The sequence below is a fragment of the Onychomys torridus genome, chromosome 22, assembly GCF_903995425.1.
Source record: "Onychomys torridus chromosome 22, mOncTor1.1, whole genome shotgun sequence".
NCBI lineage: Eukaryota > Metazoa > Chordata > Mammalia > Rodentia > Cricetidae > Onychomys > Onychomys torridus.
In genome coordinates this window covers 42,318,772-42,341,155 of record NC_050464.1, presented here as the reverse complement: position 1 = coordinate 42,341,155, position 22,384 = coordinate 42,318,772, and the positions used below count along the sequence as shown (strand labels likewise).

Genomic DNA, 22,384 nt, shown 5'->3' with positions numbered 1-22,384 from the left:
TAATGAAATGAGCTGTTGTATTTGGAGAGAGTGGATAAAACTGAAGCAGTATGAGACAGACATTATCCACAGAGGCAAACCAGGGCTGTCATTATCACCTGTCCTTTGTGATCATCCAAATGAATAGCCAGGTACATTAAGTAAGTCTGTACTTTTAGGGGGCATGAGAGAGAGAGAGGAGCAAGGGGTGCTGGAGGGATGTCCTGTTTGTCCCCAGTCTTTTTGACCCACCCACACACTCTACAAGATTGGCAGCCAAGGTCTCGGAACCGTGAAGGAAGCTTTGTATAGATCCTGGAAGGTAACAGTGGCTATTTCCCCACTGTAGACAGTGAGGTCCTGCTAGCTGGACAAAGATGGAGGCCACTGGTACTTTGGGGACACAGGGGTAAAATGAGGACCACTGTCTGAAGTCAGCCTCCATTGCTCTTGCAGGATTCATTCACTGTGTCTTGTCTGTTTATATGCCTTGTTATACAGGCTGTGGCCATTGTCATGAAATCTGATTGTAAGCATGTTTTGCAGAGGCTGAGGATGGAGAGGATTCCCTTGGAGGGGGCCAAGGTTGTTTCTCTGGGCTCCCGAGGACTTGCCTGGTTGGTCCTTTAGTCCACCCTCTAGGTCATTAAGTCCAAAATTGTTTCCATATATGGCTGGACACGGAGGTTTCACTCTCACCTGGCTTTGGGGAGATAAAATGACTCTGCTGATTTCTTCCACTTGAAATGTCAGATTCATAGCATCCAGAGCCCCCATCAGGACAAAGTGCAAGTACTACCCAGCTCTCCTGTCCCACACTCCTGCTGCCTTCTCTCTGGGTGACATACTTCATCAGATGTTTATTACTTTAAATTTTTTAAAATGTATTTATAGGTGTTTGGTGCACATGTAAGTCTGTGTATGACAGTGTGTGCCTGGGCCCACAGAGTCCAGAAGGTGATGTCATTTCAGCTAGAACTGGAGTTAGAGGTGGTTGTGAGCTGCTTTGAGGGTTCTGGGAATCAAACCTGGGTCCTTTGGAAGAGTAGTTAGTGCTCTTACCCACTGATCCACCTCTCTAGCCCTGTTTATTACTTTTTAGAAGTTGGTTCTGTTCTTTGTCACATTCTTAGTTGTCTTCAGTGAACACATGTTGTCCTGACCTACTGCCACTATCAGATCCTAGCTAACAATGAATCCTTTCTCTGGGCTTCTGATGGCCCTGGGTGTCATGGGAGATGTCTGCATCCCGATGGTCTTAGACTGCAACTAGGGGAAGCTGCCCCTTGGACCTGGTTGTCATACCCGACACCTTCACTTTCAAGGTCAACCACCCTTTTCCCCAGAGGCCTTTCCTCTGCTTCTTCCTCTGGGATGGACTTGTGGCTGGCAGCCTGTGTACTCAAGGCTGTTTCCTCTCTCAGAACATTGGCTGCTGCTGCGGTGACAGATGGAAACCAGTGACTCAAAGAGAAGCAGGGAGCTCCAGAGCCACACAGCCTTCCAAGTTGAAAATCACAGCCACCCACGAGCCCAGGTACTCTGTGCGGAAGAGGTGGGCTGGCCAAGTGTGAACTGAGTTTGCTGGGGGCAGGGAAGTTTGCTGGGGTTTGGCGGGAGCTGGCAGCACATCTGTTCCTGCGGGGGCTCTTGCCTGGCCAGGAGACACTAGCGGGTTCTTCTTGGCAGGCCCATGGATAAGTTGGCAGCCTGAGTTTTCCTGTGCTGAGAGCTTGTCTTTCTTTGCCTTTCTATGGGAGAGAATTCAGTCTCTGATAATCAGAGACTATGTGACTTGAGTTCTTTGTCTCAGTACGCTTCAGAACCACCGCTGAAGAGCATCCCTGTGTTGTCATCTTTCTGTGGCACATGGGCTCCAGAGGGAGGTGGATATTTTCCAGGGCTAAGCCCATCTGAATCCCTGTCATGCATAGCGCTTAATGCTCACTTCACGGCTGCTCCAGCCGCATGCATTGAGTCCTAGTTCCAAGCAGGAAAAGGGCATAGGATTGTGGATAAAAAGCAGAGCTCATATGTTACAGTGATGGATATACTCTTTAGAGTTGTCTCTCAGACCGGCATTCAGCAGGTCCCATGTAAATGTCGATGACGACCTATGGTCAGACTTACTCCCAGCTGCAAGGCCCTCGTGGAAGTGAGTGGTCCACTAGAGCTGTTCAGACCATTCTGCATGAAGCAGACAGTGGGTCTGTTGGCTAAGTGCAGGGAGGAGCAGAGGCTGCCAGACATCACCACTGGCCCTCCTCTTCACCTGCAGCTTCCTCTCTTTCTTTAATTTCTTATTTCCTGGGGCTGATGTAACAAATGACAAGTCTGCAGGCCACTGAGGTGGAGGCATGGGTAGCTTTTCCTCCCCTGACCTCCCTCTTGATGGTCCTAGACATCCAGGGATCCTAGACTTGCCATCACATTCCCTGCTGTGCTGTGCCTGTCATGAGGATACTGGCTACTAGATTTAGGGCTTCTTAATCCAGAACAATCTCATCTCCATACTCCCACTTAATGATATCAACAACAACCCCCTTTACAGACAAGGCCACATTTGTGGTCACTGAGGGTTGCCTCCATATTCTAAGATAGAACTTGGGTTCTCACTGCTTTCCATCCCCACAGCTCCCTCCAGAGCTGACTGCTACCCCATCACACAGCTCTTTCTCTGTAAGCCATTGCTGAAGTCATTGCTCTGAGGGTTCTCTTAGCCCCACATCAAAGTGCACAGACCCACAGGAGCAGAGGCAACAGGTAGTAGTGTTGGCCAACATGCAGCCCACAGCCACTATCTCTGCTGGCCAGGCCTAGAGGAAGTGCTCCACTCCCATACACACCGATCACGATGCATGCAGCTATTTGCAGGTGTCTTAAGGTCTGGGAGTCCCATGAGACGGACCACAACCATCAGCATATGGGGTCTGAACACTTATGATGCTGAGTGGGCATTTGCTTGACCCTGCTGTTCTTGGGCTTGTGGAAATAAAGGACCACAAATGAAGGCCTGGGGTGCAGAAGCCCAAAGTGGGTTTTACGGAACTAAAACCTCAGTGTCTGGAAGCTGTGCCACCTGCAGAGACTCTGGGGCTGGTCTCTCCCTGTCCCTTGCAGTCTTAAGAACCCACTACCATCCCAGCCTCCCCACCTTGTTGTAGCAGGAATCTTAAAGAGTCTTATTAATAAAATCAAACCTGAGGCCAGTTATTGGGGTGAATGCTGGAAGATCAGAGAGACAGAACAAGCCACAGTTTCCTCACCTCGCCAGTTCCTCAGCTGGTCTTGTTTCCTCAGACTGCAAGCTTCTGTGTTCTCATCCCAATGGTTCTCAGCTGAACTGCTGCTTGAAAGCCTGAATGCTTAACCAGCCGAATGCTTAACTAACCAAATGCTTCTAGTTTCTGGTCTTCACGCCTTATATATCTTTCTACTTTCTGCCGTCACTTCCTGGGATTAAAGGTGTGTGTCACCATGCCTGGCTGTTTCCAATGTGGCCTTAAACTCCAAGTGCTGGGATTAAAGGAGTGCACCACCACCGCCCAACTTCTGCTATGGCTTGCTCTGACCCATTTTCTAGCCACCATTTCTGGCTGTGTTCTAGTGGCTGTTCTGTCCTCTGACCCCAGGTAAATTTATTAGGGTGCACAATATTGTGGGGAACACCACACCACCACACCTTGTGATTGCCTTGCTGCCTGGTTCTCACACATTCTCTTCACTGTGTCAGATTTTACACTACCCGTGGCTGTATTCAGCCCCCATCCCGCTTCCCAGTGAAACAGATTTCCCATATCAACCTGCTGGACTCAGTCACACCCACAAAGTCCCTCTGTATAGGCACACACAGCTTCCCAGAGTCCAGCCAAACCCAGTCTGGCACACAGACTTCCATATTCGTCTGTTAACCATTTCTTCCAAACTATACCAGGATAGGAACCTACATATTGATGCTTCTCTTGAAATCTTAGGTCGCCTGGCACCCTTGGTGCCAAATTCTGGCTGGAAATATTTGGTTAGATCTTAGTGGCCCAGTGTAGCTATCAGCCCCAATCCTCACCACCACCTCTAGTCCCCAGCATGACAGTGAATGACATATTTACCCTACAATTCCTGCCATAATTTTTCTCAGGAGTGCAGCTTGAGGAGGTGTGTAGGAAACTGATTCAAATCACACCTCAACTCCTGAGTCATCCTTGCCTGTCTTCCTGCTTCCCAACTGAGTCAGCCCCTTGTGCAAACAGTCTCACGCCCACCCTCTGGCAATGGCACCACCCCCAGTGATCTTGTAACTAAAGAAACATGTTCCCTCCTCCCAGGTCACAAGGAAAGAGCTTTGAATGACTATTCTGTAAAGGTGGAATCAGTGCTGGCTTTGCACATCACTAGGCCACTGCCTTCGGTGGCTGTGCCGCCATTGGATTGGATCAGGAGTGGAGGCTGTGTAGCATCTCACACTGGGCTGCTTGCCTCTTGTAAGTCAGACCACTGCCTCTGAACCAGACGAGGACCTGGGCTCTGAGCATGGAGTAGACTGCCCTCTCTTGTCTTGTGACCTGCCCCCCTGCGGACAAGGAGAGGTACAAGTGTGTAGTTCCTCCTGCTCTTGGCTCTTGCCCTGGACACTTGCTTCTCACAACCAGGGCAGCTCATGCTCATTTGTACCTAGACACTGGATTGCTCCCCAGTCCCAGGAGTCATGGTTTGCTTCGGTGTCAGGCTGGTCCGTGTCCCCCAGCTCTAATCCACCTGCTAGGAGGTGACACCTGAAGGCCCAGAACACAGAGCAACTCAAAATTCCTCTCCTCACGCACTTATTCATTCACGAGAATGATCTGGAGGTTGTTTAAGAATTCCAGAAACCAGCTGGGTGTGGTGGCAGGAATCTGTAATCCCAATATTTAGGAGGCTGAGGTGGGAGGATTACAGATCTGAGGATCCTGTCTTTAACATAGAAAAAAAAAAAAAGCTTAAGAATTCCATTGTCCAGTGACGAAACATGTAGTGAGGAACAAGCCACTGCTGAGAACTGATGAGTGTGGCTGAGGGACACACCCACAGGATGGATGCTTTGAGAGACAGTCAACTGTTCTGAAATACTTAGAAAAATTAAAGGGATAACAATCACGAGGAGATTATATTGTGAAGGAGCAAGCACAGTTAGAAAAATAAAGATGAGCCCTGATGTGGTGGCAGGTGGGTTGAAAATTTGAGGCCAACCCAGGCTATAGGGAGACCTTGTCTCAACACTTAAAAAAAAAAAAAAGGAAAAGGAAAAGGAAAATATATACAAACTTCCAAAGCTGAAATATATTGCCATTAAAATTAAAGACTCAGTGGGTGGACCATACAGGGAATCAGACACTGCTAAAGAGAAGATGTAGTACCTGGAAGATGTTCTTGAGAAAATAGCCTGTACAGCGAGGAAGAGGAAAGCAAGTGTGTGGATGATTTAAGGCACACGGAGAGGCAGACCCCAGAAGACCTGGAATAACTGCAAGATGGGGCATGGAAAATAAGCCAGCCACGATCTAGACAATTTAAATAAATCCACCACATACATCCTAGCAAAATTACAAATCGGCAGCCCCTGACAGAAGGAAAACCCCTAAGCTCCTGTTGAGAATGTAGAGTGGGTTCAAAGGGATTCTCACCCTGTGATAATGGGTCTGGAGGCACCTGGGAAGCTGTGTGGATTGGTAAGGAGGGAACTGCCAAGCCTCCACCCCCACCACCATCACCACCATTTTCTTCCTTCTTCCTCCTCCTCCTTCACAGTTAGCTGCAAAAGTTCAGCCATTTAATAAGAAAAGCTCCCCACCCTTGCTCCATGACAATATCCTGAGAATGATGGGCTTAGCCGGGTGTAGGAGGCCATGGAAAGCCAAGGAAAATGAAGTAAGTCAGACTCCTGGGAGTGTGAACTGGGTTGGGTGTGGAGGCCTCTTGGCTCAGACACCAGCACGAACTCCAGCCCTGACTTCTGCTCTTGACTCAGAAGCCAAGACATGATCAGACTCAGCAGTTAAGTCAGCAAATTGTAACCCTTGAGGGTTAAGATAAAGGTGTATTCAGAGGGAGAGCAGAAGGAGAGGTGCCGTGGACAGATGTTGCTAACAGGTCCCCAGGCTGTAGCCGGCACCGAAGGAAGAAAAAGCTCTAGATTCAGAGGCCGAGAGTGGGAAGTCTATGAACAAAGGTCCTGTTGAAGAAGAGTCTGCAGCTCCTGGCTGTGGAAGCAACATTTGGGACCAGGGCCACTCCAGGGACATGAAGCCCCTCAGCCATTGCCGTACAGACTTTGAGGTTATTTAGAGGAGAGTGGAGATAGTGAGTGATCTTAGGCAAGAGGCAAGCACGCCTGCAGAAAACTTAGAACTCTCATTAAGAAGCAGCATGTGCTGGGCGGTGGTGGCTCACACATTTAATCCCAGCACTCGGGAGGCAGAGCCAGGCGGATCTCTGTGAGTTCGAGGCCAGCCTGGTCTACAGAGCGAGATCCAGGAAAGGCGCAAAGCTACACAGAGAAACCCTGTCTCAAGGGGGGGAAATGCAGCACACAGGAGAAGGAATAGGGCAAAAGTATGGTGACACGTGATTCGCCAGGGATGCGCTACAGTCTTCTTCACCATGTTCCCAGACATAGAGAAAACATGGGAAGACCCAAGAGAAGAAATAAACCATCTCTGGAAACTGAGTGAGGGGAGACTTCTCAGCTCTGTCAAATCAAACATTACAAACTCTTATTTTTATTTATTTATTTATTTTTATTTTTAAGAGATGTATGCACTGTTCTCAAGACTTGAGCCTGCAGGGCCAGCGAGATGGCCCAGCGGGTAAAGGCACTTGCTGTCAAGCCTAAAGCTTGAGTTTGATCCCCAGAACCCACATGGTGGAAGGAGAGAACCTACTCTTGAAAATTGTTAAAAAAAAAAAAAAAAAAAAAAAAAAAAAAACCTACTGTTTGGTTGTGTACCATATCCTAGGAAGCAATTCTTGTTATGTAAATAAGAGCATTTCTGTGGCATCAGGTTACAAGTAATTTTGATTAGCTGTACAAATCTACCATTCTGTGGCTGTAGTCATGTAAAGGGGAAACCCATGTTTTCTTCCTAGGGAATGCTTTTTGGAGTTTGGTAGAAACCAGGACCTGCATATACCTCATCTGTGCTATCATTCTCCTGTTGTGGGACAATCTTTTTGTACACTGAGAAGATGTGTCTCTGCCAAGACACCTTCTGACTTGTTTAATAAAGAGCTGAGTGGGAAAAAAAACAAAAAAAAGAAAAGAAAAAGAAAGAAAATTATCTTGTCTTCCACACGTGTGTAATGGCAAGTGCATATACATGCTCACAGGTGCACAACACACACAATAATGTAAAAAATCCAAAATTTGTTTTTGTTTTTTTTTCAAGACAGAGTTTCTCTGTGTATCTCTGGCTGTCCTGGAACTCACTCTGTAGACCAGGCTGGCCTTGAACTCACAGAGATCCACTGTATCTGCCTACCAAGTGCTGGGATTAAAGGCATGTGCCACCGCTGCCACTACCACCACCACCACCACCACTACCACCATCTGGCCAAAGAATTTAGAGTTAAGCCCAATCCAGGTGTGGTGGCACATTCCTTTAATCCCAGCACTTGGGAGGCAGAGGCAGGGGAAGCTCTGTGAGTTCACTGTTGGCCTTGTCTACATAGCCATGGCTGTCCTGGAACTCACTATGTAGAGAGACTCTGTCTCAAAAAACAAAACAAAACAACAAAAAAGCCTGAGGCTGCACCAAGTAAGCCCACCCTGTGAGTCATGTTCTTGGCCCAGACACAGCTGGTAGAATCTGTAGACGAGAGATGCCGGTTATTTGCACATGCTCACATAAAGCCCTAGCCTTGTGTCTCCTGTGAGTTGAAGGGGACATGATATTGAACATCATAAAATACTCAGAAACCAAATGATTGAAAAATTGTTCAGGCTCAGCCTGATCTGCATTTAACTTCATTGTTTATATTAATATACTGAAAAACAATTAAAGTCAAAATGAATTATATTGCTTAAGGTCTCAGAGAAAGCACACAGTCATTAAATAAAGAGGAGACAATAAGTAGAAATTAATGAAATAGAAATTAAAATGAGGAAATAGAGAGACCGGTAAAAGCTGTGAGGCTTTGCTACCCTGGTGACCTGGAGAGTTAGGTGGGTCCTGGGTATTGTCTCTAAATCTCCCAGACCTCTCTCTGAACCCCATGTTTGCCCCAGTCACTTCTGTGGTGGCCTGAGTGTCCTCCCTCTTCTGAGCAGAGCTGTCCTTCCCTGCAGCCAAGTCTCAGTGTTGAGCTAGACACCAACCTCATTTAACAAAGTCCCTCTGCCTCCTGGGGCTTGAAAATACCCCCCCACTCCCGCCCCAGCCCTTGCTTCCCATGTCTTGTTTTCTCCTGCTGCCCTAGCTCTTCACTGACACCCCATCCCCTCTCCCTCTGGAAAGCCTACTTCCCCACCTGCGCGCCAGCACAGTCCCTGGGCCCCCACCATGTTCACCTCAGTGACTTACCCATGTGTGAGACTGAACAGTCTCCTTCCCACTCTACCCAGGCACAGACCCTCCTGTAGCCCTTTGCCGAGGATCAAGTCCCCTCACCTCCCCTTGTCCCCCCCATACCAACCTTTTAAAGTTTTAAAAACACCCTCCTCTAGCCCACCATGCCCTGATCTCTGCCCAGAATGCCTTGTCTCATCTCCTGGTACTGACCCCAAGTGTGGAACTGTCACCACAGTGGGTGCTCACAGGCTGCCCTTGTCCATCCCATGCTTAGTTCCCTGCCCCTGCCATGTTTCCTGAAGACAGCATGCACCTGCCCATTGGTGTGGGATGGCTTCTGTCAAATTTTTACATGTGTGCATATATGTGTGTGCATGGGTGTGCACACATGCCGTGTGTATGTATACAGAGTCCTGAGGAGGCCAGAGGAAGCCATGGGATCCCCTAGAGCTGGAGTTACAGGCCTTTGTGAGTCATCTGTGTTGGGAACCAAATTCCGGTCTCTGGAAGCAATGCTCTTAGTCACTGAGCCATACATCACTCTAACCCCTCTCTGTGCCTTTTTAAAAAATGGACAAAGGAATAAAAAGAACTGTTTCACATTGAGTTTTTATGTTTATGGCTGTCCAAGTGAAGTTTTAAAAGAATCTTCCGTGGCAGGAAAATGCTAGGACAGAGTGAAAAGGGCAAAGTGTGAACTTAATCTGTCCCTTGTGTTCACTGTGGTCACAGTCTTGGAGAAATAACGTGGGACACTAAACTGTAGATATTGATTTTTCTCTCCATGATGAGACCCTTGGGTGATCCTGAGTATGCCTTCTAGGTCTTCCTGCCAAAGCGAAGGATATGTGGTAACATCCCCCAAGAGTGTTAATCTAAAAAGCTGGTCTGTTACTCAAGGGAATCTCTTTCTTGACTGGCCTCGTGGGATTAAAGACAATGCTCTTCAGCTATTGGAATGAGGTGCTGGCAATCTTCCATCCTCCGCTGAGGACTTTTGTGCCTGGGTGGCTGGTTGGACTCATTATACGATGGTGTTGGACCTTGAATAGCTCCATCTTTTCAGCAGGAGACCAGATCCATGGAAGGTGACCCTAGATTGAGTGCTGGGAGCTGGCTCTTCGATTATTCAGCCACTTAGAGTCACATGACATCAGGGCTGCCCCACAAGCTGCAGTGTTGTTCAGCTAGAGGAGAGTTGGGGACTGGAAACCAGAAAGCACTCCATCCTAGCTTCTCCAGGAACTGTCGTACTTTAGGAAACTGTGTCTCCACCTTCTGCACAGGAGGATAATGACAAGGCAGCTAAGCCCCCTGGAATAGACACACGTTGGGTCACCCCATGTGAGAAACAGTCCATACACCAGAAGCTTTTGCCCCCAGATACCAGCAGAGCTGGGTCAGGCCCAAGTGACAGTGTACTGTACGGGCTGTGGGTGTGTAGCAAATAACAACAGGCTCTGAAGTCAAGGAGTCTGCAAGTTTCATCTCTCATGGTTCCGGGGAAGCCTTTCCACCCTTTCCAGCTGCTAGAAGTTCCAGATGTCCCTGGCTTGTGGTCCCAACTCTATCTGTGCCTTGCACACAGATGGCCTTCTCTGTGGGTAGACATCCAAATCCTTTTGGTTCTGAGGACACCAGCCATGCTAGACTTGGGGCTTAGCCTCATCCCATGTGATTTCATTTTACTGTGATCACATCTATTTTTGGGCCACATTCGTGGCTTTTGAAATCAGGACTTAAACACATATTAAACATATTTGGAAGATGCAGTTCAGCCCACAGTAGTGTGTGTGGTCTGGTCTCTTGTGCTTTGTGAGTGTAACACTTACTCTGTCCATTGAAGCTGGGGATCCCAAGGACCGGGAAGGAATGAAACAACATCATCCTCTATCGTCTACCCCAAACCCATGTGCCCTTCCTGCCCAGTCTGTACTCTACCCCAAACCCACGTGCCTCTCCTGCCCAGTCTGTACTGTGCCTAGTACTTAGTCTGCAGTAAGAGAGAAGATTCCACAGCCGCTGCACAGAAGTCTGGCCAGAGGGGGCTGCCCAGCTCAGTATGGATTTTGTCAGAGCCTCCGAGTATGGGTGGCCATATAGACTATTAACATGGTAGAACAGGCCTCGTGACTCTTCTATCACGGAAAGGTCATCTTGGTGTCCTTCCAGGCCTGCCCTCATTTCCTGGCGAGATCAAGCAATTCCATCTCTTTACAAGAATTTCTTCCTTTCTTTCTTTGTGAAATAGGATCTGAGCTGACGCAGGGGGAATGCAGGGAGATGTGAGGCCAGGATCCCGGCAGGGAGGTACCAGAGTGACCTTCCTTAAAGGCAAAATCCAATTTGGAGTTTTCAATCAGTGTAGCTGGCACAGATTCCCACTCCCAACAACTGAGGGGAGCTGAAGCCCATGCAGGTGGCTCTGACTTCCAGTCTCACTCCCAGGCTGGTTTTGGAGATCTGCTTTGCTCATGCTGACCCCTCTCCACTGGAGGCCCCTGACCTGAACACCTTGATGCCCAACAGCCTCAGAGATGAGTCTGTGTGGAACCCATTTGTGAATCTCCTCAGATTCTCACATCTTCTGGTGAGGCTTCCCAGAAGCCCTGCAAATAGCAGGGAACAGGTATATCCTTAAGGACAGATGAACATGTACCACCTAGAACTCCTCCTGTGGCCCTTGGGCACACTTTAAAAACAAGGTGTGATTGTTAGTGCTGATTGTCAACTTAGATGGATCTAGAGTTGCTCAGGAGACAAAGCTCTGGGCTTGTCTGTGAAAGTTTCCAGGTCAGGTTAATTGAGATGGAAGAGTCACCCTGGATGGGTGGTAACTTTCATGGGCTGGGGTCCTGGACTGAACAAAAAGGAAAAGGCGAACTGAGCGCCAGCATTCATCACTCCCTGCCTCCTGACTGTGCGTGCAGAGTGACCCCATGCCTCGTGCTCCTACCACCTTGGTGGACCGCACCCCCAATCTGTCCTTCCTTAAGTTGCTTTTAAAGTGAGGATTTTTGTCCCAGCAATGAGAAAAATAGTTAATATATACAAGACTTCTCCGAGAAAAGTAAGGTGTGTTGTGTGTCCTGTGGGGTCAGACGCCATGAAGGATGGTGCGGGCCAGGAGTAGACCAGCAGAGCACCTCGAGTCTGCTTTGATTCATCACAGAGGAGGTTCCTAAGCAGGAGCCCAGCCTGGGCCCTGGATCACCACCTCCACTGAACTGCTTGAGGGAGGCCTTGTCTGGGCTGTTTTGTGACACTGGGTCTGTTTCCTCACCTGTTCTCCAAAGGGTTGAGGAGGTCATGCTCTGGGGCTGTGTGAGTACAGACAGACCTCCAGGGGTCATCCATGGAAGGCAGAGAATACGGACCACGATACTGTAACAAGAAAGAACTCCACAGGTGGGCCAGTTAGCCATGAGGATGTAACAAGGCATCAAGCTGGTGGTCCAGAAAGTCTCAGAGAATGAAAACAAAGAAGGGACATCAGCAGGAGGAAGAGGCAAGAGGAGGAATCTTCATTTAGGGAAGTTCCAGGGCTGGGGGCTCAGTGGTGAGGGTGCTGCTGCTCTTCCAGAGGGCCCAAGCTCTGTTCCCAGCACCCATATCCAGTGGCTCACAACCACCTGTAACTCCAGCTCCAGAGGATCTGATGCCCTCTTCTGGCCTCCACTGGTACCTGAAAACACATGGTACACATTCACACAGACATAGACACATACACATAGATACAAATACAATAAAATACAAAAATGTTCTTTAAAAGACAAATATTTAAAGGCAGTTATAGAAGAGCAAGTTGGAAGGCAGACAGAAATATAATCTCACAGTTAACAGAACACATCTCCCAGAATGAAATATTTCCTGAAGGCTGAACATGACCACAATAAATTCCAGATGGGAGAGACAGCCAGCCAGCTAGAGGAGAGACAGAGAGACAAAGGCAGAGATGACAGAGAGATAGAGACAAACAGATAGTATGAATGAGAAATAAAACCTGTGGAAGGAAAAGGGTCTCTTGTGCTGGAACTCTGTCCTGGGACTGGGTGAATAGGAGAAGCTTAGGAACTCTACATCCAGCAAAGTTATCTGCCAATCCTAAGGAGAAAAAAAAAGTTTTTCAACTGCTTTATTGCTTAGAAAATTCTCTTTCCATATTTTCATATACCCATGAAATATGATTTGGTAATATTTTTCCGTCAAGTGAAAAGCAAGTCCCAGACCTAGGAGAAGTGGAATTCACAAATCAGAGAGCATAAGAAGGGTTCCAAGGACGGTGGCTGGGCAAGACAACCCAGATTGTGCAGGAAGTAAAGGGTCCCTCAATGAGGGTGCTGAGAGCTGCCTAGGATTCCACCACTTTTCCCCACTCCACAGTGAGAAGCCTGGGGTACAGCATGGACAGCAACTGTTTCCAGCTATGTTGCTTGGCGTGGTCATGTGCTTCCTAACACCGTGACCTTGGCTGTATGACTTGACTCTGCACCTCAGATTGCTCTCTACGCATTGAAGTGCCTCATAGACGGCCCTCCTAGGGGTGCTGTAGAGAAGGCGGGAGTGGACATGGCTGCAGAGCGTGTGCCAACACACGTTGTTATTGCCACATTTGCATGCTCATGCCAGAGCAAGATGGCAGGTGTGTGTGTGTGTGTGTGTGTGTGTGTGTGTGTGTGTGTGTGTGTTGGTGATAAAAATCAACATTGCCTTGATATTTGAAAATTCTTCATTACGTAGCCTGAGGCTGGTTAGTGATGGGATGACATTTTGATCGTGGTGGGTTTCTCAATGCTGGGCTCACTAGTGAGTTCTGCCCATGTAATTTCACAGGATAAATAGGATTCATTTCTTGTTTTAAAACCTCACGGAATCTTGCCTGTGTTTGCAGAGCATGATAGGGCTATTGCAAACACCCTTGAGGGACACTGCAGAGTCATGGGCAAGAAGCCTGTATGTCCCTTATCTTACACGTTGGGCATCGAGGGACATGGCGGAAGTTGATGCTCCCTGATATAGAAGGGACATGGCGGAAGTTGATGCTCCCAGAAATAGAGCCTTCAGCATTCCTCTTGAAGTCACAAGGGCAACCACCAGAATCGCTAAAAATACAACAGAGTTGAGGAAAATTGGGGGAAGGCGGTGCAGGGGAGGTGACATGGGCGGAGGTGGAAACAGACCCCACTCATTTTTCACACTGAGGAGCCCTGGGACTTGTCTCTGGCTCACAAAGCAGGAACCAGATCCATATGGCTATCATGGTTATGATGCTCACATACTGGCTGTGATATGGAAAGAATGCACAGGCCAAGAAGAGGTTAACACTTTGAAGAGTGGGATTTGCAGGCAGGCGAGCTCAGGTGATGTATTCTGGATTGACTGGATAGTCCATCAAGTGTATATTTTACTTTTATAAGTGAATCCCCAAAGCTGGGTACCAGCACCCCCTGAACACCCCCAGCCACCCTCCAGCCAGGCAGCAAGATCTGAGGACAATTGCTCTGAGGGTGTCAGGGCTGGTCTCCTGCCTGCTTGGAAGTTGCCGCATGTCCACCCCTGGGAGTTGCCTGTCTTTTCCCTTTCAAAATGAAAGGCACAAAGTGTAATGTGTTTAAAAAGAGTAGAATTTTGCCAGGTGTGGTGGTGAGGCAGGAGGGAGCCATCCAAGGCTACATAGTGAGTTTTAGGCCAGCCTGGGCTGGCACAGGAGAGCCCCGTGTCTAAAGCATGATTTTTAGATATGTTGCAATATTAAGATAAAAATAAGCCTGTGAAGTAATGTGTCTCATACTTTTTCAATTTTATATTCAATGCATATCCTTCAATCCTATACAAACATCAACTCTATTTTTGAACAATTAAAATGGAATGTTCCAGAACACACAGAGGTCCAGGAGCCTGGACTGAGTAGAAAACTCTCCCTGGCTATTTGGAGTATGGAGGTTCACACCTCATATTACCTAGCTGGATCTCCACCAAGGAGAGCAAAGGGAACTGTCTCTGCATGTGGTTGTTGCCCTGGACCATAGCCCTCTAGGAGGGATGCTCTGAGCCATGTCCACTGACTGCTGAGAACCTTCCCTAGCGGGGGTTCCTCTCTGCCCCATCTAAGATTCTGAGCAGAGCAGGCTCTGTCCTGGCTTTCTGCAGAGTCAGTGCCCCTCTTCACTGGCTTCCCTTCTCCGGTGCCTTGATTCCTCTGCTCCCCGAGTGATCACCTGTGTCCTCAGAGAGAAACTGTACGTGGCAGCAATTTGCAATTGGTCTGGAAGACAAACACTACCCATGCCCATGGTGGGGACAGTGTCATTGTATTAAAACATTTATTTTAGTTCGTTACAATTAAAATTTTATGTATTAATTAACTTTACTCTTTATTTTAGATTTTATTACACATTGTTCGGTGTGGTGGTGGTGGTGGTGGTGGTGGTGGTGGTGGTGGTGGTGTGTGTGCATGCTTATGCCACAGCATGCAGGTGGAATCAGAGGACAACTTTCAGGAGTCAGTTCTCTCCTTCCACCATGTGGTTTCTGGGGATTGAACTCAGGTCATCAGGCTTGGTGGCAAGTACCCTTACCCTCTGAGCCATCTCTCTGGCCTCGACTTACCCTTTATAACAACTTCAGGATTAAAGAAAGAATGCACATAGAGTCCAAAGAGTGGACAGTCTTGGCTTCTGCATCTCCTCTGGTGGCATCTTAGGTCAGCGCAGTGATCTTTTATAGTAGTGAACTGATAATGGTACAGGACTCGTAGCTGAGGTTAAGGGTCCTACTGGACCTTCTTGTGATGCTGGGGTTCAGTCGTGAATGCACAGTGACTTACTCTTATCATCATGGTGTCATATAGAGTAGCCACACTGTCCTCACTTATGTGTGACACCTTCCCACAACCTTGCCAGCCTTGTGTCTCTTCTGGGACACACTGGGCTGGGCTGGGTGTGCTGGGAGCGACTTCAAGCATCTGCTGACCTGTCCTTTCTTGTCTTCTCCAGGCCTCGCAAAGCCCATCGGGCTGGTGGAGGGGCCAGGTGGCCTGGGCCAGGGAGGAGTGGCTGCCACTCTGCAGGATGATAGCCAAGAGACGGAGAGCAAGTTCGAGGAGTTTGGGTACAATGCACAGCTCAGTGACCGCATCTCCCTGGATAGGACCATCCCTGACTACAGGCCTAAGAGGTGAGCAGCCTGGCCTCCGCAGCTGAGGACTGGAGGAGGGATTCTGATGGCCAGGAGTGCAAGGCTGCAGCTAGCTGGACCCTTGTCTGTGTCTCTGTCTCCCTTGACCCCTCTGTCTCTCTTTGTGTCTCTTCTCTGTCCTCCTCAATCTTTCTAAGTTTCGGTCTCTTTCTGTTTATTTCTGTCTCCCTCAATCTTTCTAACTCTTTCTTTCTGACTCTCTCTCTTGCCCCTCTGCTGTCTGCTATATGCATCCTTTGGATACCCAGCCACTGGCTCAGTCCCCTTTCCCATTGGACTCAGAGGCTGGCAGGCTGGAGGTGGCTGGGCTGCCTATGTGAGTGCAGCTATAGCTGTGTGCATGTATACATGCACATATATGCTCTGATGGACTCGGACACCTGATTATTATCCATTCCAGAAGCACAGAGGAGCCTGACCAGAGCTGAGCTTGAACGAACACTTGGTAGGAGGATTAGCCAGGACCAGCATCCATGACATCAAGGCTTTGAGTTGGCAGCAGAAAGCTGGCTGCTCTTGGGCTCCATCACAGACTACCAGGACAGGAGGCCTAGACAGGAAACCTCTCAGCAGCATCCTGGTGTCTGAGCTCAGGGTTCAGCATGCTGCCAGAGTGCCTCGAGGGGCCTGGTGAAGGTAGATGAGTGAGTGGTGAGTCTGTTTGCAGTCCATCTACTGCCCAGCGGACCCAAGACTAGTACTGTGTCAAGGAGCTTGCTGAGGAGGGTGGGGCCAGGAAGAGGATAGAACAAGAAGGTCAGGGAGGTGCCTCATCAGAGCAGTGGGTACAGTGATGGAGAAAAAAAGGAGTGGACCACCCCCACCAAGTTCCTCTGAGTCCCAGTCTTCAGGCTGCTTTTGAAGATTTCATTCTCCACCTCCACCTTGCTCTGTGCATGGATTTAAGTAGTAAGATGGTCAAAGCCCAGGTCCCAGGTGGCTGTGAAGGCCCAGAATCTGGAACAGTTCTCTGGGGCTGTGCTTAAAGCAGCTCCCAGGATGATGCTGGGGTTGGGTGCTCCTCTGAGTGTGGAGCGGAGACTGCAGCTCCAGGGAGATCCTGGTAGCTGTGCTATTTCTTAAGTCCCAAAATAACCTGTATTTTTCATGCCTGATTCTTTTATTTTTGGGCATTTTCTGAAATTCAGAAGTTGAATTATTTACATCATCATGAGACAGACCCAGGGAGCTAGTTGCTGCTGCCTTCAAATTTGGGGTAGCTCAGAGGTTTCTGACATGCTTTGACAGAACCCGGTGAGACCTGTTAGGTTCTTTCTCACAGCCTCCCGACCTAGGTTGGGAGGGCAAGGAGGAATTACGGAGAGTATGGATAGGGTCCTGATGTGGACAGTCCACCTGTATCAGAATGTCACCCACTTGTCTTGCCAAGGATCAAGGAGCTCTCCCTGCTAGACATTCCCTGTCCCAGTGAGTATATCACTCAGCTCTTGGACCGTTTCTCCTCGTGTCTAGTTTCGTGTGGTAAGGCAGAAGCTCCACTTTAGGTGACTGAGGCATGTGTGCCAGGCAGGTGTATCAGAGCGTAAGGATGATGGGAAGCAGCCCGGGGAAACTGAGCCAGGAACATGGTGGAGCCGTTGAGAAATAAAAAAGGAGAAGGGGGGCATCCGAGCATGCAGGCTGATGGGCAAGGTGATGTGGGCAGGCTCTTAGATGATGCTTGGAGAGACACCCATCATACCTCTGAGGGGTCCCCCATGTGACTGTATAACATGACAGCCCCCAACCTAGAGTCTTTGTAGAGGCCTCCAAATTCCTGCCCCCCAGAACCACGGCAAGAAATGGCGATTGTATTGAGTTGTAAGCTTAGAGGCTGTTGTGCGCAGTCAGCAATAGGGTGTCCGGCAAGGAATGCCAAGGTGAACACGTGGGCTCCAATGACAGTGGTGTCTGTGAGCATTGCCTACTCAGCTAACAAACACCTGGTGTTTGGTGGCAGGTGTCCGTGGGTAGCTAAGTGGGAAAACTGAGCATTGCAAGCTCAGGCGAGGCGCTCTCAAAGCTTTCTTGCTGTGAGTTCCTCAAGGGCTTCACTCACATCATGGCCAGAACCTTCCTGCAGGACTGGAAGACACGGCCATCAGAAACTGGGCTGCAGGAGTGTATGCGTGTGTGTATGCACACACGTGAGAGTGTCCCACAGGCAGCACCATCCACTCCAGTGAGTTCTCACGCTTCCTTGTCAGAGCCATACTTGGACTCCTTTTGTCTGGGGGTGGACGGCTTTTCTAATTAAGCGGCAGCTTTAATTATGGCACAAAGTGTATCACATAGATGTTGATTACTAAGCCTGCCCCTGGGATGATGAAAGGAGGCCGGTAAATCCAAATTAAACAGTGTCATCAAAACGAACAACCTTCCCCAGAAGCCACAGCCATGATGTCCCCTGTCTCATGTTTGCAGTCTCCATGCATATTCATCGTCTGAGCTAGCAACAGCGTGGCTGTCAGCTCCGGTAAGTGCAGACCGAGCGCATGGCAAACAGAAGGCTGAGCTGGCTTCTTGGATCCAAGCTGGCAGATAGATCTGCACTGTCTACTGGACAAACCCTAACCCCCGCCCATCCCTTAGTGCTGTTGGTCCTTGTGAGGAAGGCAGGAGTTGTTGACACTGAAGATCTCAGGGGAACTGGGACTCTCTGAAGACATGACCCATGACCTGTGTTCTGCAGTGCCATGGTTTTTTCAGTTTGTTTTGTTTTGGTGTTGGTTTTCTGGAGGCTCTCTTTGTGTGGCCCAGGCTGGCCTGAAATCCACAAGCCTCTTGCCTCAGCCTCCCAAATACTGGGATGACAGGTATGTGCCACTACTCCTGGCTCTGGTTTTTGCTAGACATAGAGCTGTGGACAGAAAGGCCTTGTCCTGGCTGCACAGCTAGTCCTTACCAGTTCCCCCTCCTAGGTCTACACTCTGGTAGGGGCGTGCAGGGCAGCTGGAAGGCCCTGCAGAAGAGCCAACCCAGCAACTGTTCTCTGAACGGTGCTCCAGACCTGTCCCAGAAACCACAGACTGAAACCTAAGCCCACAGTGGAAGCCACTGATTGTTCTTGCATCCTTAAATGTGGACCACTGGAGGTGGGGTGGGCCCACAGAGCACAGGGCTGGCCCTATGCTTCTCAGTAGGCAGAGCTGGACACAGAGTACATTAGCTGTGGTAAGCCCTCAACCTCCATAGGCCTGTGGTCCAGCCTTCCCCTTTCCTTCGGTGTGATTCTAACCAGGGCCCCCTAAGCACCCACAGCCCCTGTGGAGAGCCTGGCACAGCTGCTGAAAGTCCGCAGAGGACACTAAGAGCTGAGCTGGACCAGAGGATAATGTGTCACCTAGACCTGGGAGATCTGCCAGCACCAGTGACCCAGGAATGGTTTGAAGATTGTCACTGCCTGGAGGACAGGGGACATACGTACAGCCCTGTGGGACTCGCAGAGGCTGCCTGTCTCCAAGTGGATAGTTCACTCAGATGGTGACCCTCTGACCAGTTTGAGGTCCCTCCCTGTCTCCCTTTGAGAGTGGGCAGTATGAGAGGGCCCTGCACGTGTCTATGTACATTTGTGTGTCTTGCTTCTGACATGTGGTTGAGGTGTGTCTACGTCTCCAAAAAGGAGTTCCTATCACTTTTCTGGGCCTTTGAGAAGAGGGCTGGTAGGGGCAGAGTATGTGGGCTTGCCTTCAGCTTTTGGTTCTGGTGACTTTTAGTCCTTGCACATGGAAGTGTTTCTAAGGAATGTGTGTGTCCATAACTCCAGGGACAGGCACTGTGTAAATGTATGTGCCTCCACAGGTCAGTCACAGGACAACTGGAGGTGTCTTTGTGGGATGTGTCTGGATATCTAGGCAAAATGCTATGCATACGTGTGTGAGTGTGGATGTGCATATGTGCAAGAGTGCACATGTGTGTGCTCATCTGTGCAAATATGTGTGTATACCTGTGTGTGTATGTATATGTGTGGGTATATTGCAGGGCAGTCTTGCCTTCAGCAACATGGATGGGTGGATGGATGAACTCTGGATCCTTAGGGTCTCCTTGCTTTGGCTCGTGGAAGTCACCACTCCCCTGCAGTGGGAGTGCAGGAGCACAGGTGGATGCCTAGCTGAGGATTTTGAACTCATGTGTGAGCTCTGCATGGATGAGCGTGTGTTTCAAGCAAGGCAGGACACTACCATTCAAGCATGGCAACAAACTGTCCCCAAGGACCAGCCCTCTAAGAACCTCCCCCATACAATGTTCCCAGAAATGAAGGCATTGTTTCCAAATGAGCAACTTTCTGTCTGCTGAGGCTCAGCTCAGCATGAGACATGCGTCCTGTTGTCTCACAGTGAGTGGCTCTCAGGGATGCACCACCACTTCGCTTCCTGTCATCCACACTGATCTCTCCAGGGCCCAAGCGGCAGCTGCACGCATTTCCATTAGCACCAGTGATCTAGGCATCTGAGGAGAGGTGCTCCAGTCCTTGGCAAGTGTGTTGTTCCTGCCGATTCTGTGGCAGGATTCCCCATCTCCCTGTCGTGAGCAGGAATCTCTGCAGCATGTGGTCCCTTTAGTGCACTTCCCAGCCTCAGCCTCAACCATCCTCCTCCAGCTCATGCTCAGCCATGGATTTGCAGAAACCCCACTGTGTGCCAGCAATGGGAGGGGACAATGTCCACAGTGAACCCCTGTGTTCCACTAGTTGGTTGATTGCTGCCTATCCGTCCTCATGGTTGAACACGCTGCTTTATTCTGCTTGGGGACAGCACTGCACTCTGCCAAGGTTTGGAAACAAGGCAGAGCTGTGCACCTTGTGGTGCACAGCAAGCCAGAAAGGCAGTGTGGCCAGCCATGAGAAAAACTAAGATCTGGTTTATTCCTCTCTGACAGACATGATGGATGCTATTGATGTTGGGAGGAGCCTCTGGCTCCTGTACACTGAGTTACTCTGGGGAGGTGGAGTAGCAGTTTATTCTTTTCCTCTGTGGTACTGGAGTCCTGGGGTCTGGAATGGTCGTGAGCGTTATCTCAGCCTGCACAGCACCTCTAGGGGACCCAAGGTTAGGAGGGGACACAGGGTGGTCTGAGACATTACCTCATGGACACTTCACACCTTCGGTCTGGAGTACCACACTGACTCCATATTGTAAAGTCATCATTTGTCTGAAGAGGGACAAGGCACCTCGAGGGCACATGACATATAACTCTGTAACACGCAGAGGGTAGCAAGGATATTTGTCAGACCTACACCAGCGCTCCTAAGGACAGAACTGGGAGTGGAACGGGTTCAGCTCGGTGTCGTGTCTGAGCTTGCTGGAGAAGACGTCCTATTACCTTTTTTAGTGGAAAAAAAAAACAAACCTGAATTCAAAATGGGATCGGGAAGCTGAGAGATGAGACAAATAGCAAAAGCTCAGGGGTGTATGTGAGGAGGGATGTGAGGTGTGTGAGCCAGCAGATACTGGTTTCTGTGTTTGTCAGGTGTTGAAAGGACTGCACGACACTGTTCTGTTTGTCTGTTTTTATCTCTCTGCATTCTCTCTCTCTCTCTCTCTCTCTCTCTCTCTCTCTCTCTCTCTCTGTCTAGTTAGTTTGTCTTTATTTCTGACTTTGTCTTTCTTGGAGGTAATTACAGAATAAAGGTATTTTCCACCATCTTTCCTGGGGGGTGTCCTAACCATGAGACCAGGTTCTAGCAAGTGGGAGCACTGTCTCCTCCTGCACACCATCTCATCCTTCTGCTTGGCAGGCATTGATATTTCTGGGGAGGGGGCCATTACTCCTTCACTCCTGGGAGACCCTGGCTCTTCTGCAGGTGACCACGAGTCCAGTGGCCTGTGCTCACTTCCCAGACCAGTGGACGGAGAGTGGGAGGAAAGCCTGGCCTTCTCAATGAAGGCCCTGTGCTTGTTAAGAGGAAGGTTGCTACAGCCAGTAAGGGAAAGCAAGCAACATGCCAAAGGGAAGGCAGTGAGCAGAGACTGAGCCCCGGGGACCAGGAACCAGGGAGGTAGGCACTGTTGCTCTCAGCTGCCCTTGCTAGGCTGAGGGCCAGAGTCAGAACACTCTCAAAGCACACACCCTAATGAACCAGTTCTTGCTGGTGGAAGGTTCTTTGGAACAGGGCATGTACCCAATGGCCAAGTCCATGGGCTTCCAGCCAACTAACCCAGAAACAGAAGGAGAATTGGTACAGTCCTTCCCGACCCAGCCAGCCACTGCTTCTCTATAGCACATGGCAGTGATTTGCAGATGCTCAAATGGCATTGGCCTATATTATATGTCCACCATCATCCTTTCATGAATGACTAGTGGAGAGAAGACCCTGACAGAGGACACAGGTGAGGGACATGGACATGGTCCATGTGCTGGGTGAGTGTTGTACATATAACTACCCCCAAAGCAAACCAACCACCGTCTCACTTGCAAAAGATGACCCCAGCTGGGGTCATTGACTGTTTACATCCCCTCATAGGGGGGTAGGAATGATTCCAAGAGGGTCACCTAGGCATCTAGTGTCTCCCTGCCACCTGTTATATACCATTCTATTCTAATTGCATGTGGCCTCGGGAAGGGGCTAAAATATATAGGACAGGGAAGACTAGTAGGCACCCCTGCTGGCTAACGACTCTGGTGTGGCCTTTTGAGTATACGGGGCAGGGAAGACTTCATCTGTGAAG

General features: G+C 49.3%; 1 protein-coding gene across 3 annotated transcripts in view; it reads left to right on the top strand.

Annotated features, from left to right (window-relative positions):
- Galnt9 (polypeptide N-acetylgalactosaminyltransferase 9) overlaps positions 1 to 22,384 on the top strand; it is a 73,771-nt gene that overhangs the window by 17,275 nt on the left and 34,112 nt on the right. For 2 of the 3 annotated variants that reach the window (XM_036171969.1, XM_036171968.1), the window contains exon 2: positions 15,515 to 15,695. In XM_036171969.1, the coding sequence (XP_036027862.1) occupies positions 15,515 to 15,695 (181 nt within the window). Of the gene's footprint in view, positions 1 to 1,403; positions 1,517 to 15,514; positions 15,696 to 22,384 lie in introns of all 3 variants that reach the window. The other variant, XM_036171970.1, reaches the window with a different exon arrangement.